This window comes from Sander vitreus, chromosome 14 (genome assembly GCF_031162955.1).
Source record: "Sander vitreus isolate 19-12246 chromosome 14, sanVit1, whole genome shotgun sequence".
NCBI lineage: Eukaryota > Metazoa > Chordata > Actinopteri > Perciformes > Percidae > Sander > Sander vitreus.
Window position 1 is genome coordinate 11,482,331 of NC_135868.1, and position 19,447 is coordinate 11,501,777.

The following is a 19,447-nucleotide window of genomic DNA, read 5'->3' on the forward strand; positions in this document are numbered from 1 at the left end:
CGCGTGCACACACACACGCACTCAGAAAGCATGGCATAACACAAACACATCTATCAATAAGACCTGTGTGTGTGTGACGTGTCCATTATTATCTCATTGGCGAAAAATAACAGACCTAATAGACCCCGAGATTAAGGGCAAGAATCTCTTTTTTTTTTTTAGACGTAAAAAAAGAAACAAGAAAAATGATATGCAACACAAGTGCTCACTTAACAAAAACTTGAAACTGCTGGAGATACTTGCAATTTCAAAGGAAATATGATATTCAATTTGAATGATTTGGTGTTAGCATAATAGAATATCTTGCATGTCTCCATGTTTAGAATTATGTGGGTGAGGACTTGTGCTGCATATACAGCTCTATCTCCCTTTTTCCCTTTCCTTCAGAATCGGAAGACATTTCTTCTCTAAAACTGAGTTTTTGTGTAACCGGTTTTGTAGTGCTTATTTCCTTATAAAAAAGGGGAATTATTTTCTTTACATGCTGATGAAAATAATAGACGGACGGACGGAAAGGAAGCAGGTAGTTCAGAAGTCAAAGGAAGACAGAAGCTGCATAGAGGGCTACTTTGGGTACAAACAATCTTCCATTTAAGATTTTTGTCCACTATTGAGGCCGTGGCAGCTAGAAAATAACTCTTTCCAACTCTTTTCCTGTCTTTTGTGGGTATTTTGGTCTCTCTGCTGCAAAAACATGCCTCTTGTGGCTGCAGAGGTGGACGTCAGAGGGGTAGGATGGAGGAGCAAGAAGTTAAGGTGTCCATGCTTTGACAAACGACAGAAAACAGCCGAAGCCCCGATTAATTTAACAGTTCACCTGCTCCACATATAAAAAGACCTTGATCTTCTCTGTCATTCAGTCTTTGGAGGCTCATAGGTCACCGGCTGATGTCCCGGTTGCCCTCCCAGTTCTTGCTACTCCCTGCCTCGCTCATCGCTCCATTCTCAAAGAAAGGGTGTTTGAGGGAGTCAGCCAGAACGAGCCTCTTTGAGGGCTCATACTCCAACATGCTTTCAATAAGGTCAAACAGCTGGTGGTGCTCCTCCGCTTCCGAAAGCAAGTACCGCTGACAGGGGAAAAAGAAACAAGAAAGATTAAGAGGAATACTGAAAGACTGTCAAGAGAACTGCAGAACAAAACAACGCACTGTTTTCACTTTTCAGCCCTGTTAATCATCATATTTCTTGCTTTTCCACTCCCCGTCCGCCCATCTTACCCGCAAGGGTTTGCAGTTTTCTCTGACGTATTTCCCCGCTGAGGAGCTTTCGTCCCAGTCCAGACGGCCACGATAGAAATACTTCTGCTTCCTGAGAGGATACAGAGCTCAGTGTGAGCAGTGTGTGCATGTTTTCTATATAAAAAGGGGTATTCATGTGTGTTGCAGGCACTTTTATCACTTTGGTGCGTTTTTGTGTTCTCTCACCTCGTTTTACGAATCATCCTAGAGGGCACTGGTCCCAGGATTCTCTCCATCATTGCCAAATGCTCCCTGTTGTCATGAGTCTAAAAGAAATATGAGGTACACAACCATGATTCAACAGGAAAGAAGAGGCAGAGAGAAAGAGACTGATTCAGAAGGTAATCAAAGTTTAACGACTACTGGTTCTGCTGCTACAAAGACAGTCAGAGCTCACAAATGACACCAAGGGTTAATCCCTACCAGATTAACACGTGCCACGTGCACGCTTTGTTTGGTAAGATACAGGCCAAGTTATTAATATCAAAGTAGAAAAGTCCTTAAAGCCCTAAAGTAGTCCTTCAGTAATTGGCCTAAAATTCTAATTTGAATGAGGTCTGACTGAGGTCAAGGTCTGGGCAGCAGCCTGTTGGCAGCAGTGGGTTCCCATTGTACCTGAAACAAGGTGAAGCCCAGGTAGTACTCAAATAGGATACAGCCAATGCTCCAAACGTCACAGGGATGGCTCCAGCCCAGCTCTGCAGGACAAAAACATGTATCGAATAAATGAAAAAATCTACAAAAATGTGTCATATGTGGAGACTACTCCAGGCTGCGTTTAATGCTTGCTGACGTCACACAAAATTATTTAAATGACTCAGCATTTAAGCTACATAGGGCAATCCAGTTTAAGGCATAAATACCATGTGCTTCCAAGAAGAGATTAGAACCTAGAGGGCAATAATTCATAGACTAAAACAAGTGTGTTAATTTGTATTCCTCACATTAACTGGCCCTTGATCTCGACACTGACTTGCAGTAGTACTGTTGTTAATGTGTGAATCTGCTGAATCAGGAGAGGAGGCCCATCACCTTATCTCCTGCAGAACAAGGCACCTTTAAATGCTTTTCAACAGAGGAATGCTGAGCTGTGCTTGTTTTAACAGGTAGAATGCAGCCTGTGTGTAAAAGAACGTGCAGGGAAATCTTTGGTCTACAAAGCTAAGTAGGAAGAACTGACTTGTGCCGACTAAAACAGACACAGGTGTTCATCTCCAAACCGGATTCTCCGTTGAATGTCTGGACCTATTTTTATTTGAACTGTGATAGCTTGAAATATTCATAAAATTCTTTCTGAGAAGTAGTGTTTTCAATGAACGTATGGCCCAGAGCCTATAGAAATCCTCACCTAGTATGACCTCGGGAGCACGGTAATGCCGCGTGGACACAATGGTGCTGTGGTGTTCGTGGTCAAAAGTGGCACTGCCAAAGTCCACCACACGTACTGCCGTGCTCTTAACCGTCCGCTCTTCTCGCTTCTGCAAGAAAGAAAACAGTGTGGGTTTTTTTTATAGCTTTGATGGACTTTCCTACAAAGTATTATATTAATTGCGTCTGTAAGTAGTGCTGTTCTACGGAAGATTCCAGCAGTTTTTTTTTGTTTTTTGTTTTTTTTTCAAACTGCAGCTGTGGGTATTTCATATTTATTCGTGAGACATCTAAGCAATCTCTACTTGCAGCATTTCAACAAAAGATCATCAGTAAAAAGTGGTACTGGCTTTTCAGTTTTGGAACCAACCTGCCACTAAAGTCTATAAAAAGAAAGGGTTTTTTCACCTTTTTCCGTTACAATAACTTTTTTTATATCGCATCTTTTAAAACAGACAAATACAATATAACAACAGAAAGCCAAACAGTAAGACCAGACAAAGGCATTCTACTGCATCTTACCTTCTCTACATTGAAGGACATTGTGAAGTCTGAGTTGACAAATAGGATGTTTTCAGGCTTCAGGTCTGTGTGTGTCAGCTTACTGTCATGGAGATCTATGGAGAAAAAAAACACATGAGTAAATTGGTTATTTAGTCTTCATTTTTGCCAGTAAATGAACACAATGCATCTTCTAATCATGCAGTGTGCTGATCTAAATTCCTTCAGATTAGCTGAGACAACATTAATGCAGAGTATGATGATGATGATAATAATAAAAAAGATAGGTTGTAATAATAATAAAAAACATGAGAAATAGTACAAATCCACAAAATACATATACAGCAGATACTAACATTCGATACTGTAAATTGGAATAAATAGACTTAGCCAGGAATTCTACATGACGGAATCATTAATAAAGACACTCCTCTGCCTGGCCTTTGGCGCTATAATGCCCTCATGTGGCTACAGGCGGTCTACCAAAAATAACAGGCTTTCAGTGCAGCCAGTCAATTCAAAGGCAACTGATGAAGACACGTCATTGAGTGAGGGTGCGTTTGTTGGAAAACTACTTATTTTATAAAAGGTGTCTCTTACCTTATTTTAGAAACATTAAGACAAAAAACTATGACAAAAACATACAAGTTCAAGTTATGAGAGTCTCTGTCTACAGTGAACATGCTAAATTGGTTGCTTTTACTTGTTAGCAATATGTTGATTTATATTTATATGTCTTTTGATGGGGGCTATCTGTAGGAGGGCGGGGGATAGGAAGGTGTGTTTTAGTATAGTTTATAATAACTAGCTGCACCCTGACCAACTCAGGTCTTTGTCCACGATATAAATATCTTATAATAATCATTCATTCATCATTGGCATCTTAAATATAATGACATTTGCATTTTGTTGCATTCTTTATATTAAGTTTATTTTGTACTAAAACCAAATACAGGACATTTAAAAAAAAAAAAAACTTACACTTCACAGCGAGACAGATTTGGTAGGCCATGTGTCTGACCTGACCAATTGAGTAGGGCAGGTAGTTGTTTTCCTTTAGAAAGTCGAAGGTGCTGAGAGCTAGCAGCTCAAAGGAGATACACATGTGACCGTGGTAGTCGAACCAGTCATACATCTGTACACACAGGCTGCAACATAAACAGGATACAGGAGGTTTGAGAGTGACGTGGTACATCATTTAGCTTCAGCTAAATCTAATATTTTTAGAGAGTAATGTAGCACAACATTTCTTGGTAACTGTCTAAATCTTCCAGGTAAGGTAAGGTTTTTATCAAACATGAGCAAAACAGTGTTGGTGACAGGTTCATCGCCCAACTCTGATAAGAAAAATGGTGTTGGTTCAGGCAGTGTTACTTATGGGTAAGAAGTTCATTTAAATGCAGTGCCACAATACTCAGTCAGAACTCACAATTTGTTATCAGGGTCCTTTTCATTGATCTTCTCTAGTACATTTATCTCCAGGCGAGCTGCTTCCTTGTACTTCTCCACATTTTTGATAATTTTCAAAGCAACATGGGCTCCTCCCCTGTAAAACATAACATAGTATGAAGCCAAAAACGGAACATATAAAACACAAAACATGCATTACATTTGTATGTAAACCTCACTTTGGAGACTAGATGCCCCAGAAAAGGGCCTGACTGAATTGAGGACACAAAAGTGATTTACGGTAGTAACACAACACTTAATAATATGCAGCTAAGTCTCTAATATCAATATCAGTCATATGGTGGAGATATGAGACGTCCCTCCTTGCAATAAGCATATTATCAATGCAAGTTCAGTTGGTGAACAGACATGAACAAATCTGTAAGTGTCACTTTTTTTAAAAGGCCCTGACCATGAAAATGAACTTGCTTGATGCACTATCACAAGACAATAAATCTTCCATTATGAATCTAACATGGAGAGGGCACACGGTCACATGAGGCTAAGATACAGCAAAGCTAACTCGCCTGCAGTAGGCTGCACCATGTTATCAACACAGACAGCAGGGGAAAAACAGAACTTGTTTGAAGCTGTGGAAAATCTGAGGTTTTTAAATTTAAAACAACCACGAAACAGTAGTAATCAATAGTAAAGGTGGATGTTAACTACTCTTGTCCTAGTCTTATTTGGCTCGAGTCTAACCCCTGAGAGGCATGACACAAACACACTTGTTTCTAAAAATTAAAACACAGTGAGCATTGGACAGTTGTTTTTCTCCCAGTGTTAACCGATACATACCTGCGATGGTCAATGCACTGCATCACCCTCCCAAAAGTGCCTTCCCCCAAAGTGCTGACAATCTCATCTGCAACACAACACAGAAAGAAAAGGAAGAGAGAGGGAGGGCGGGGAAAGAAAGAACAGAAGCATTAGACATGTGGACTTAAGCAGGAATACATAATGCAAAGGTGCAGACAGGCGTATCAATTCTAGCGCCCATCCCCTTTTCAAATGGCTGCCTATTCAATCTGGCAGGTTTGAAACACTTTGAGGTAATCTATGATAATTAAAAACATAGCACTATAATACATGTGAAGAAAATAAGGGAGCAAATGTTATGCCCTCCCTTCCTTTGATGACCAATTTGCAGCCATCGAAAATAATGTCACACCCTTTTCAAGATGTGGCTGTCTTTGCCCAAAAGGACACGGGGGTATTGTGTAAAACTGAAAAAATGATTAGTATTTCTACTAAATATTGCATGACCCTGAAAATGACAAACGTGTTAATCTAACGGTCTAAAGGTGTGCTGGTTGTACTAGGAAAATATTAAATAAGTGATGTGTATGTTAGACGTCTACTACAAAAAGAAAAGAAAATCCCTGAAACCCTCATAGCGGAAAAATAGCTATCTTAAATTACAGATTTAGAACTGTAACTGAGTTTTAATCTGAAACGCAACAGAGACAAACATCTGCAAATGGGATTCTATGTTTAGGAAAGTCAAGTAACCTGTGAAACATAGAAAATGCTCCACAGCTTAAAATCCTAGAACAAAAAAAGAGAAGGTATCTAAAGTCCCTCTCAAAATCTTCAACATTCTTGCAATCCACCCTGCTATTTCAGCTAGAGCGAAGAGCATTCTAGCAAGGCATCACCATCATCAGGCACTCCCATGTCATGTAAATGCTCTATGCTTTAATACTCATATGGAGAATGGTTACGATAGAGTAGTGGCAGTGAGTACATCTCTCTTGTAGGACGTCCCCACTCCGACAGATCAGGTGCCCTTCCTCGTCGTCCCTCACACTCAGTGCCCTCGTCCGGCTGTCACTCCGCTGTTTTCACACCCAAACCGCCATCAGCAGGTCACGACACGACCAGAGGGAACAGGCGGTTTTCAGGGGCAGCCGCAGCCATGGCGTCAAGCCGCACAGGTAGACGAGGAGGGAAGAGGAGGGTGGTGTTGGTGGTAGTTGTGGTTGTAGGTGGGTTTGGTGGTCATGGGGCGATTCACGCATGACAGCACGTGAAGGAAATATATAACGATAGGGATATAGTGCAAGGGAACAAGTCAAAGATTACATGTTGTCCTCTGCTCCTCTCCCCCCTCTACCTTTAAACCACAGCTGCTTACAAACAAGGAAGCAACTGGCATATCCATTCATCAACGCAAAAACCAATTAAAACAGTAATATAATTCAAAACTTATCAGGTTGACTTTTCAGATTAAACAAGATGGAAAATAAAATGAGGACCATATGTAATCAAGCAGGGAATATATAACCCCAACATGTATACTACATCAATTTCCATCCCTTGCTTACTTAAATGTATACTACGTAATACACGTGTGGTTGAAAATAACCCACACAAAAATGCATTTTAACAAATCTAAGAGATTTTAAATGTTATATATAACTTTCAAATAAATTCTAACAAAAATATGTGTTTTATTAAGTCTAAATTTTGCACAGTGCTTGGTAGAACATTTTCACTTTTTTCAGTGGCCAACCAACTTTTACCACAGGCATTTAGGCTTTTTACAAAAGAACTAACAACATACAATATAAAATGTTATGAAAGGTAGGACCACGGACACAAATTGTGAGTAGTGACCTCATTAGTAACTAGACTTTCAAAAGGAAAAGGTCAGAAAGCTGTGATGGGCGTGTATCTAAAGAGCATCAAGAATAAGTGGTTGATCATTAATGAAACTACTGAAAAAGTATTTGGATAAAAATGAAAATGCTCTGCCAAAAAAAAAAAAGCCCATAAAGCTCAACAGTGTGGTTCCAGAAGTGAAAATGGAAAAAGAATTTTGATTATTAGCCATCCAAGGTAGACTTACCACGAGCTGAGATTGTGAAACAATGTTTCATGCCCCTGTAGAAGCCACAAGTCCGTATGAAATCAATCTTGTTTTACGAAAAGCATGTTTTATTCACAATGTCATAGAGAAGCACTACACTACCCACAAGCCTAACAGCGACGTCTCTGATTGGTGGAGCTCGCTGTGGCAATGAAAAGGTTTACTGCACCCGCGAACCCACTAACAGCTATAGCGAGCTGCTACCACAGGAGTCTATGATTGTTTATGTATACAGTCTTGTACCTTTGCATTTTGTCATTTTTAAAATGTTCTTTTGCGCCGAATCAAATGTTTTATGGTCACGATTCATCTCGTAGCTGGTTGGATTGGTTCATGGCTTAAAACTCTTTATATAAGCCTTTTATGAAATGTTAATGGAGATATTGAATGGGGAAAATCAGCTCAGGAACCAAAGCCGTTCAAAAAGTGGGCAGTCACTGTTGAGCTCTATTTAAGTAAAACCCACCTAAACAAAAAAAGTTAAACAAAACCCCTCTGAAAAAAACGAAAAACAAATCATAAAGATTTTACTACTTACCAATTCCAGGGGCTGTGGAGAAGAAACGGTTAGAGAAAGACAGAGACAGAAAGAGCTGAGTGGAAGAGACAGAGATGGAAGGAGAGAGGATGAGGAGAGTTACAACACAATCTCAGGACTGGCTGTACTCACCGAGGAGGATGGGCTATAGGACCTGGTTCTACGCCGCCTTCGTTTGTGCTTACGCCTGCTGCCTTTCCGCCGGTACGACTCGTCCCGTTCGCGCCCCCTCTCGCGGCCACGTCGGTAGTCGTACATGTTTGGGGAGAAGTCGCGTGGATAGTAACTTTCAGCTGCTCCATGTGGCTCCCTTTCTCTGTCGCGGTCTTTATCTCGGCTCTGATCCAAGCGTCTGTATCCCTCGTATCTTCGGTCAAATGGCCGGTTCTCCGTAGAGCGATTGTCATAGCTACGACTGAATCAGGACAGAGGCATATGTTGAAACCAAAAGACTGGCAACCAACTAAACCCACACAAAAGATCTGCAGAGTTGGTACTTGTGGTAGAAAATTACTGAAATGTATGTGTCAAATTGCAGCGTAACAAACACAAACGTACCTCCTTGAGCGTACAAAGCTTCCTTCCTGTCTTTGTCCCCGTCCCCTTCGGTCTCGGTCTCTGTCACTGCTGGAGGAGTAAGAAGGCGATCTTCTGTGCCGGTGTCTTCGCCCTCTGTCTCTGTAACGGTCTTGGTAGCTGCTTCTACTGTCTCTGTCTGAAGACGTGTACCGTCTAGTGTGAGGCATCTAGTGAATTATTAGGACAAACAAAACATTAAGATTTGTTCTATAAAATACCCTTTAAAAGCACATAGAAATGCTTGTGAATTAAAACCACAGGGAACAATTGTAGGAGATCCCGTAGGAGAAAAAAACTTTTTTTCTTGCCAAATATTCCTTTCAGTGGGACAGCTGTACAATGCCAGACAGACTTAGTCATGCATGTATAGTTATAGGAGTCAGTAGGAGGAACAGTTGTAGTAAACACAGAAACACATTGGATCCAAAACGAAATGAAACAGCAGCCTTATTTTTTAATCACGCATTCTACTGCATGTGAAGACAAACGTTAACTTCACTGTTCAATAAAGCTGCCCTTGAAGAAAAAACACATGACTCCTTAAAATCTGATAAAATGGGCTGATTGACAACAGTATTTTTTAAACTTGGTTGTGTAGGAGACCTAACGTTACATTTGAATACAACCACAGAACCACACAGTTCAACACTCCAACTTTTACGATGATCCAGATAAAGCATACCGCCTATAAATATGTGCAAAAATAGCTGCAGCTAGACAGACAACTGTTGAAGCAGGCCTCAATGTAACGTTATGTGAACGGAGAAATGTGATCAAATGCGGCGAAGCATTTTTATAACGCTGTTGCATGATCCTATGATAACTATTAACAACCCACCACAGATAAGCGTAAACACAGCTTCAAACGATTGTAAACATACAAACGTTAATTGGCTGTAACGTAACGTTGTCACTGTACGACTAGCGTAGCTAACTGATACCGGGTAACGTTATGCCATTATCAATTAAGCTTTAACGTTAACTAAGCTAACGATCGATCCATAACAAAACAGAGTTCCCAGTTCCTAATGCTAACGTTAAAGCTTTTTCTTCTACCATGCAGCTAACATTAATACGATGCGTTAGTGACACTGCTGTTAACGCTATTAAAACATTAACGTTAAGCTCTGTGACATTAAGTACTATCACTCGATATTTTTCAGACACCAACATATTAACAGCAAAATAGTTTTAAATTATAACGAGCGACGTACTGGCTGTTAGCATGCTCTGCTAGCAACATTAGCTAATGTAAATACTTTGACCGCCATCTTAGCCAAGCTACGTTTATCAATTAGCAAAACAGATACTTTCACTAGCTAGCTGCTGTAATAACCGTTTGGTCGGATTGTGGCTTACTTAGCTAACAGCTCGTATATAACATTTAGCTACCGTTACCGTTTTAGCAGCGAGGCCTGTACGTTTGTCCCACAAGAAATCCGTGGTTGCGTTCCAGTTTTCTCTTTTACCGTCTCGCTAGTCCGATGTTCAAAGCTCTGCTGCCAGCAAGGAGCCAGCTTTTTTTCCTGCTGCCTGCGCTGTACGCTAGTTCTGGTTCATACTGGTGGTTCTACGCCTCCCTGTGCCGAGGAAGTAACGTTAAAACAGTCCTGCATATAACGTTACACTAACAACCGCAGACTAACGCAGTGCACTGAACCTGCTGCAAGTCATAACTAAATCATATTTTTAACAATCAAAATGGCGTGTTTGCCAAGTTTTGAGTTAATATATTGAGTTAATTGTGACTGAAAGATATATCTTAAGCTCGATAATTATTCATCTTTTTATTTAAAGCTGTAATCTCGAAGATTTCCATTTAAATAAATGTCTGTTAAGTCAATATCTATCGCAGGAGGTGACACAATGGTCATTGAGCCCATGACCCACTGATGAAAGTATTGCAATATTTATATATTTGCAGTATTACCAACAGTGTCTGGCGTGACATCTCCCGGAAAAATGCTGTATTACATTTTTTTCTCCATTTTATACACACAAAATGGAACTATATGCACACCATTCTGAAGACTTGAAGCTCATGTATTCACAACAAGATTCTCCAGACTGATCCATTCTCAGCACAATTCCATCGTTTTCATTTAAATAGAAATTGTAAATCAAAGAGGAGTGAAATCTTAAGGATGGCCACTTAAAAGTTTTATTGAATTTTATTATATAAAAAAAACTGCACACAACACACTGCATTTTAAATATCCATATATATTTTTGATGAAAATTAGTGATTATGTTTAAAATTAAGCATTTTTCAAGTATATGCACCCTTGTATGAACCCTGAGTGATTTTATTTTCATCATGTCCAACTTTTCATCTATTTATTTTGTTTTCCTTATGGAAATGGGCTTCCATGGTTTGCATTTTTTTTATGTCCATGTACACCTAGTGAATACTGTTTCTTTAACAAGTTAAAATGAGCTTAGAAAGTCTTAAGACATTTTTATTTAAGAACAAAAAAACTACAATACAAATACACTTAAAACAATGTAAGAAAGACAGTTTCAAGAAAGTCATACCAAGCAGTTAAAATCTTTAAAATGAGTCTATGCTTGGTGAGCAAGGTTCAACAAATGCATGGGGTGCCATCTTGGAACACAGCATCCAGTTCTCTAAACACATTCATGGTCCCATCAGTGTGTCGATTGTGATGACTGAAGTATACAAGACAGTGAAATACCAAAGAGAAAGATATGAGTAACTCGAATAATGTTTTAATTAGTTTACAAAAAAACTAACATACAATATAAAATGTTATGAAAGGTAGGACCATGGACACGAATTGTGAGTAGTGACCTCAGTAGTAACTAGACTTTCAAAAGGAAAAGGTCGGAAAGCTGTGATGGGCGTGTATCTAAAGAGCATCAAGAATAAGTGGTTGATCATTAATGAAACTACTGAAAAAGTATTTGGATAACAATGAAAATGCTCTGCAAAAAGCCCATAAAGCTCAACAGTGTGGTTCCAGAAGTGAAAATGGAAAAAGAATTTTGATTATTAGCCATCCAAGGTAGACTTACCACGAGCTGAGATTGTGAAACAATGTTTCATGCCCCTGTAGAAGCCACAAATCCGTATGAAATCAATCTTGTTTTACGAAAAGCATGTTTTATTCACAATGTCATAGAGAAGCACTACACTACCCACAAGCCTAACAGCGACGTCTCTGATTGGTGGAGCTCGCTGTGGCAATCAAAAAAGGTTTACTGCACCCGCTAACCCACTAACAGCTATAGCGAGCTGCTACCACAGGAGTCTATGATTGTTTATGTATACAGTCTTGTACCTTTGCATTTTTTAAATGTTCTTTTGCGCCGAATCAAATGTTTTATGGTCACGATTCATCTCGTAGCTGGTTGGATTGGTTCATGGCTTCAGGTTGTAGAATTCGATTTACTGTTAACTGTGGAAGATGTATTCTTCTGCTCATCCATCTTTTTCGACTCCAAAAACCCCTTCATATTACTCATGTGTTCCAAGCATGTGGAGCCGCGGTAGATCCATTCCTTATGTTGATCCGTCTAAAATTGATGACACACAAATTACTTAGTCTAGTAATCTAAATAAACATAAAGATAACAGGGAAAACATAAACCAAGAACCAGATGGAAATAGTTTAAAGAATGATGTTCACAGATACTGACCTCAACAACAACCTGTATCAAGCTGCTGTCAATCGCCTGCACCTCACACTTCTGCACGACTCCATTAAGTTCTGCATTAACTGCCTGTCCAATCCTGTACTGGGTCTGTGGTGGGTAAGGCCAGGCCTTTAGATACTGCTTTATGAAATTCTTGTGGGTGCCATCGGGAATATCGTCCAAAGGGTCTGCCACTGTCACAGGAAAACAAAACAGAGTCTGTCACTCTGCTTACGGGCAGTATAATAATAAAAATAATTAAATTAATAAAAATTAAAAAATTAAAAAATAAATAAATAAATAATAATAATAATAATAATAATAATAATAAGTACCAGGGACAACTGTTTTACAGGTAAAAGAATTAGGCTCTGATTTAATTTGGGTTACCTGCTTAAAATGTGTCATTATGCTCCTCCATACTTATCTTCATGGTTGAATGCATGTAAGTTGCTTTGGATAAAAGCGTAAGCTAAATAAATGTAATGTAATAGTTTATCATTTCTATCATTGGCAGGCGAGCCAACCTGCTGATGGCAACAAACAGCTGTCTTTATATTATTGGGTCCGCGGCACCGTTGACATACTGTATGTAACTGCTGCAAGTGCACTGTTGTCAGTGAGCTTGTGCTTTTATTGTACTGTGCATATTTGCAGATGGCACTTCTTTTTTTTTTTTTCTCCACAGAGGACATTTAGATGTAAACAATAAAAGTAATGATGGCTGAATTCCATTTAGCTGCTTCAGTTTCAGGGTCCTGGTCTTGTACAACTCCAGCTCATTGTCACACTGTCACGGCTTACTTGAATTGAACAGAGCCAAACTACTTTTTCTAGACCCGAGCAGAGCAGGCAGACCATACAGCTTTCAAACTTGAACGAATGTACCTCTTTCAGATCAGACAGCATTGAGTCTAAACAGTCTGTGTGTGTGAATGAAAACACCCAAACTTACATGGCCTACACACCAGGTGAAGTAAAGGTAAGCCAACATAGACCGGTGTGTGATCATCCATGAAGACCAGGAACCTGGAAAATGATAACACGTATTTAATCAAACAATACTTGGGCTAAAGAAACTGCATTTTATCCAGGAAACCGTGACTTTATTCACATTTTAAATCAGACTTAATCTTAAAAAGTTATCCATTACACAAACCTCATGCGGTTTTTTCTGCTGGGGAGCTCTGCCAGGACACCAGGGCAGAACCGGCACTCTTTATTTTGAGACTTGACTACCACACGAGCACCGATAAACAGCTGCTCCACCTTTGGCATGTAGTCAAAGGCGATGTGGTGACCAGAAAATAGGGTTTTTTTTTTCTCCTCAAAATTGATCTTGTATTTCATCCTACCATCTTCTGCAAAAAAAAAAAAAAAAAAAAAACACTTCTAATAAGCAAAGCCATCTTTAAACAATGTCATATCTCTGCATCAGTAATTTGTGATGGCTATTGTATTATATACACTTAATCATAAAAATGTACTACAATTTGTTTGCTCTGTTAGAGTCCCGGTTACTTAACAAGCCAAGGTTGAGCATAAGAAAATTTGTCAGAAATGTTATATTTAACAATATTTTAGTTAATACATATACATTTAGATTTGCACTGAACATGGGACTGGCTAGCTTAAACTTGAATTACACTGCTTTAGTATTTAATGGAGATTGTACTGTTGTTTTAACATGCCTGTGATCAATTTCATTCTACCAGAAATTCTTGAAGCTTGTTCTCTATGAGGAGTTTGAGTTATGATATAAACTATATGTAATCAACACCACACATGAAGATTTGTTACATAAACACTCCAGACTACTTATGAACAAACCTATTCTTTGCTAGCTGGAGGACAACTGCATAATAAGAGCCCCTTTAACAGACTAATACCTGTCAAGTTGTAGAGGAATGTATTGTTGCATTGTATTCTGTATTGTGCCAAACAGATCTTTTTTTTTTCTTACCTTTTGTTACTATTTCCAAGATTTTACCCTGCTGCCAGCTCATGACCTTCCTTCTGGCCAGGACATTCATGTTCACTTTGAGCTCTCCTTGTGGAACGCTAGGAGGGGTCTTGCTATCTTTGTCAGAGGTTTGGCAAAGAGCAGTTACGATGCACACAGGGTGTGTTACTGTCAGTGGAAAAGGAAAACAATATTTTAATATCAAAACTGATTAAGTGATCTAAATATTCACCAACCCAGACACCCTTAAAACAAACAAACTGTTATGGTGTGTGTTGTTAATTCACAGTCATTTGTAATTGGTCCAATTAGCTGCAACGGTCTCCCAATTTAGGTTACAAAACATGGAACAGCAAACTGTGTGGTCAAGTTTTCCTATCTCACTTTCTGCTAAACTGTAATTTGTTGTTGTTTGGTAGGAAAATATCAAATCACTCTAAAAATCTGTAGAAAAATTAACCACTAAGGGTTTACACTACTTCTTTGCATCAGCTGACATGTAGATGACCACATGAACTTTGCTAAACTATGCTGACAAAATGACATATGTTCCATGACAGGAGTGATGTTTTTGTATTTTGTGGGTTTGTGGCCATTACCCTTGCTGTTTGCTGGCATTGTTGATGTTTTCATGACGTTGCTTTTGGCATCCGTATTGGCACTTGCTTGGACCGTTGATGGTTTTGTGGCATTGCTCTTAGCATCAGTATTTGTTCTAGCTTGGGGTGTTGATGGTTTTGTGGCATTGCTCTTAGCATCAGTATTTGTTCTAGCTTGGGGTGTTGATGGTTTTGTGGCATTGCTCTTAGCATCAGTATTTGTTCTAGCTTGGGGTGTTGATGGTTTTGTGGCATTGCTCTTAGCATCAGTATTTGTTCTAGCTTGGGGTGTTGGTGGTTTTGTGGCATTGCTCTTAGCATCAGTATTTGTGCTAGATTGGGGTGTTGACGTTTTTGCTACGTTGCTCTTAGCATCAGTACTTGTGCTAGCTTGAGGTGTTGTATGGCTCCTGGTAAGTTTTGAATTCCTTTGATCTTTTTTTCTCCTCTTGCTTGACCAAGTCTTATTACTTGAGATAGAGTCATCTGACTCACTTGATTCAGAAGATAACTCAAGTGGTTCCCACTGCCTATCAGATTCCAAATTGTTTAAGGATTCATCTTCACTGTTGTGATTTTGGGGCGTTGGAGGACGTAAAGAACTGATCTGAGACATAGAAAGTCTGGTCAAGACCACCACTGGTTTTCTCTTTAGACTGATAGAGCTTTTTTTGCCATTTTCTCTTTGGAGGTTCCCTTTGTCCTGTAGCTTTGGTAACAGAGGAGTAGGGCTGGGGATGGCATTTCCTACAAAGAAAAAAAGCTCAGATCAAACCAACTAAAATAAGCCAGTTTGCGTGTTTGAAAACAACTGAGCAATTAGCAATTGACACAGAAATACCCAGAATACATGTTTTTATTGACCCAACCATTTGCATCTTACCAGAGCCTGTTGTATTATCGTCTTCATCAGAATCTGTGTCTCTGTATTCCCACCCCAGCAAAGAGTATTGTTTCCTCACAATCGCTTCACATGCTGACACAGACCTGAAACACATCAACAACAAAGACCACATGAATCAAGGGAAGAATATAGTACAGTAAACTCTTCACTATTATTTTTAATACAAAGATATTCTTCTTTAATGCCAAAATTTAATTAGCATGGTCCCAAAACCTGTTCAGGAAAGGCAGTTTTTTTTAAGAATCTAGGGGTGGGTATTGTTCATGTGACTTTTTTTAATGCCAATTTTATGAAATCCATTTTAACCAAAAGAAAAACTGCACAAATCCTGTTTATTTAGCATTTGCTACTACGTAAGCCACGTCTTTGTGCGTAATAGTTTTTCCTGCATGCCTCTACGACTTGTAACATTAGACAGCCAATTACAAACATTAGATCTTGGTAGAAACACACTGCATGCTTATTGGCTCACTGACGCTGATGAGATTTGCTTCTTAGGTATTTAAATTTGGTATTGAATGACGAGGCATTTTTCGAAACTCGATACTAAGGAGGCAATTCGGTCGGTGCCTAAAAAGTATTGAATTCGGAACCCAGCCCTATTAGAATGGATTAGTCTATATCAACGACGTTTCATTTCCGGGATAGTTCAGGTGCCGCCGGGAAAGGAAAATCCGCCAGATGTCCGTCATCTTCCGCTTTCTTTGTGTTGGCATTTTAAACTCCGGTTGACTTATGAGGACTATAGTTAACTGCTCCTCAGATCTCTACAGGGTAAATCGAGAGTTTTTTTGTTGCACGACTAAAACAACCTTTGAATGACACCAAAACAAGTTCTTTCCTGAGGCTATTTTGCAGAGGCACAGTTGCTCCGTCTGTTTGATGTGGTTTAACTTTTTTTGTTTGGGTCCAGTTGTCTCAGTATTGCTACAATTGTCTTATCAGATGTTTTTTTCCCTTTAAGTTTGCTATTTCCAGCCATCTGCATTGAGAGCCAGCAATAAACAACATATGTGTGAAGTGGGTGTCAACAAGGATAACCAAACAGAACAAAATGGCTAATTAAGGTCCTTTTACAAGAGGTGAGGACAGCATATGGGTAGATATAACACTCACTCGCAGAGCTTTAGGAAGTGGGCAGCCCGTTTCTCCCTTCTCTCCAGCAGAGATTGCAGCAGCTTGCATTTCTCCAGCACATCTGAGGAGATCAGCTTGTTCTTCTTTACCTTCCCTCTGATCCACTTTTGGAGCTCCTCTTCGCTCATCTCAATCTCATCCCCCTGCATAATCACTGCAACACACAAGGTTTCAAAATATGTGTTAAATTGTACAGCCAGGGTGCTACTGCTGCTGAGGGGGCAGCACTCCCAATATTCTTATTATTAAAAGGACATTTTGTTGTTCATTATGCACATTGCCAACTTAATAATAAAATGTCAAAGACTTGACAGGTAGGGCTCTTAGCGCATCAGCAGAGTCTGTTGTTAGTTTTGGCATCTACAATGTGGCCCAAGTTTAACAATCTAGATAATGGCTAATACCATGAGTGATTGGGACGAAAGACAGCAACCGCACAATATGCATAGGCAAGTTCAAGATTAACTGTGCCTCGCCTGTAAAGTGGACGAGAGGAGGTCAAGCTGCGGTCAAGTCAGACAGTTTACAGCCATATCCATCAGCCTCCAGGGTAAACAAGAAGTCACAGAAACACTCACATGCTGTTAGGTCCGATTCTGATTTATTAAACTGTTACCAGACCCACATATCAGCTTGTACACAGTCTCCAGTTGTTTTAATTGACATGACATAGTAGCTGTTAAAATGCTCTACATGCTATCTGTTGCTGATGTTAATAAACAACAGACTGTAGATGATCCGTTAGATGATAGCCGATAACGGATTTAGTCTCTCTGACTTCTAAACGTCACTATCAGCCAAACATGTGGTTTGTACAGAATAAGCCTTTAACTCAGACAAATAGCAATTAAAATCCCTCCAATTCAAAATCAATAAAAAGTTTATATAAAATGTCATCATGTTGAGTCAATTCTGAACCAATCAGCTGTTAGATCAGCTGAGAGCCAGGCGTTTACGTCATGCCCTGGGTCTTGCAGTCGGTGGAAAGCAACTACGCCGCCTGGCTCCCAAAATTGCGGCCACCTTGATCTTGTGAGGTTGTCGTTGCCCACGTGTCCATGACATCAGAGCAAGTCGGGATCAATCGGATCAAGTCGGACACAAATCTAACCGGCATCCATTGGGTGGTGATCGCCGGTGATCGATTCTGCGCAGGCCTGGCTCATCTCATCTCGAACGGGCCGAACAACGTCCCTTAGCGTTCCTATGGAACGCAGCGCAGGTAACGTTATCTAGTTTTGCTTAACGCTAAATAATGGCACACAATAACACAAACAAACTAACCGACCCAGACAGCAGTCCGTTACACCAGCAACTAACTGATCGAGGCAGCAGTAAAACAGCAAGTCCCATTTTCTGCGACGTAAAATTACTGTTTTGTCAAAAGAGCAGTAGCACCAAGATCAAAAAGTAGCTGATGGCATGCCACTGTGGTACAAAGGCATAAGCCGATCCCCTGGCGGCCCGAGACGGGTCTGTCTGTGGATTGCAAGAAAGAGGCGTAACTTAAGTTACTTAAGAAGTAATGGAGTAACTTGAAAGGGCGGATCTTGAAGTAGGGGGCGGGACTTGAAGGGTCTTGTGGCCTACAAATGGACTCACTTGGGCGGCACAGACTGCATACTACTGTGGAACGGCACCCTGAGGAACGAGCATCAAGGAGGGATCTCCAAGGAGCTATGAGCGAGGATATATGAGAGCAGCCTTCCCGGGAGCCGTGCAGCTGTAAGCCGTTGCTAAGAAAATTACTGTCAACCTATTACTACTGTGACAGCGGCATAAACCGATCCCCTGGTAGCTCACTACACCGACCTGTTGCTTAACATTTACCAACAAGGTCTGTAGCTTGCACAGAAAAAAAATTAAGTCTTGTAGTCAATCACGTTAAATCTCTATAAGCACTTATAGAGATTTAAAGCACTCACAGCAAAAAAAATAAGATAGACTTTATTAATCCCACACTGGGGAAATTCCTGTGTTAGTAGCTACAAATTAACGTTACTTGTCATCACAAAAAAATTGGAGATGCCCTTGAATTTCGTTTGTATTATAGCTGGACAGTGTCTGATGCTGCCTTCCAGACACAATATTTTTCCCGTAAGTTACGACTTCAAGTCACGACTCACGACTTGGTAGCGTTCCAGGCAAAGTAACTACAAACCCTTCTAGCTAACGTCAGCTACCTAACGTTGACGTTAGATAGCGCTAGCCGATACTAGCGATTTCTAGTCGGCGACATATTTTGGGCTTCATTTAATAAACATAACCTGTAGTAGTACACACTCGTATGTGTATTGTTTTGATTACAATGTGCGGGATTACTTTACGTTGCCTAGCTATTTATTTCTATTTCTCACCGTTAATCGCCGGCGTCGTACAGCCGTACAGCATCAACAGTGGTCGCCATTGTTGTTTGTGTGTGTGTGACGTCAAAAACTGTAACTGGGAGTACAACGATCTGGTACGAGTTCACGGGTAGTAAGTTACGGGTTTGACTGCCGTTCCAGGGCACTTTCACGGGTAGAAGGTTGTGAAAACACGGTTTACGGGTTGCCTGGAGCAGCATTATGCTAGCTAGCTACATTAGCAGCTTGGACAAGAAAACGCATTTGAAACAAACAGTTTGTGAGCCACTGAGACGG

The 19,447-nt window shown here is 40.1% G+C and overlaps 2 protein-coding genes across 3 annotated transcripts in view; both read right to left on the bottom strand.

Annotated features, from left to right (window-relative positions):
• Positions 1-12: 12 nt before the first annotated feature.
• clk2a (CDC-like kinase 2a) lies at positions 13-10,262 on the bottom strand. 2 transcript variants are annotated; one of them, XM_078268426.1, is made up of 13 exons: positions 9,944-10,262; positions 8,525-8,712; positions 8,099-8,381; positions 6,304-6,394; positions 5,355-5,421; positions 4,537-4,653; positions 4,089-4,255; positions 3,129-3,223; positions 2,587-2,716; positions 1,854-1,936; positions 1,425-1,504; positions 1,218-1,308; positions 13-1,067 (listed from the first exon to the last, which is right to left on the bottom strand). In XM_078268426.1, exons 2-13 carry the CDS (start codon positions 8,710-8,712, stop codon positions 879-881), a joined length of 1,581 nt encoding a protein of 526 aa, XP_078124552.1. In that variant the 5' UTR covers positions 9,944-10,262; the 3' UTR covers positions 13-878. The 2 variants fall into 2 exon arrangements, with proteins under 2 accessions (XP_078124552.1, XP_078124554.1); XM_078268428.1 differs by lacking the exons at positions 6,304-6,394; positions 8,525-8,712; positions 9,944-10,262 and having other exon boundaries at positions 8,099-8,190.
• Positions 10,263-11,501: 1,239 nt separating this feature from the next.
• Positions 11,502-19,447, bottom strand: part of setdb1a (SET domain bifurcated histone lysine methyltransferase 1a) — a 10,791-nt gene continuing 2,845 nt past the window's right edge. Inside the window, exons 3-10 of the mRNA XM_078267939.1 lie at positions 16,785-16,959; positions 15,648-15,751; positions 14,765-15,511; positions 14,166-14,333; positions 13,362-13,563; positions 13,158-13,231; positions 12,206-12,396; positions 11,502-12,082 (exon numbers count right to left, since the gene is read on the bottom strand). Coding sequence (XP_078124065.1) covers positions 11,936-12,082; positions 12,206-12,396; positions 13,158-13,231; positions 13,362-13,563; positions 14,166-14,333; positions 14,765-15,511; positions 15,648-15,751; positions 16,785-16,954 — 1,803 coding nt within the window. The 5' untranslated portion in view covers positions 16,955-16,959 and the 3' untranslated portion in view covers positions 11,502-11,935. The remainder of the gene's footprint in view (positions 12,083-12,205; positions 12,397-13,157; positions 13,232-13,361; positions 13,564-14,165; positions 14,334-14,764; positions 15,512-15,647; positions 15,752-16,784; positions 16,960-19,447) is intronic.

Excerpts from the sequence above, each read along its gene's own strand:
- clk2a (XM_078268426.1), bottom strand. The coding sequence starts at position 8,712 with ATGCCTCACACTAGACGGTACACGTCTTCAGACAGAGACAGTAGAAGC. Across the intron at positions 8,382-8,524 it reads AGCTTTGTACGCTCAAGGAG|TCGTAGCTATGACAATCGCT; the intron begins GTACGTTTGTGT and ends GTCCTGATTCAG. Across the intron at positions 3,224-4,088 it reads AATCTGTCTCGCTGTGAAGT|ATCTCCATGACAGTAAGCTG; the intron begins GTAAGTTTTTTT and ends TTTTCTCCATAG.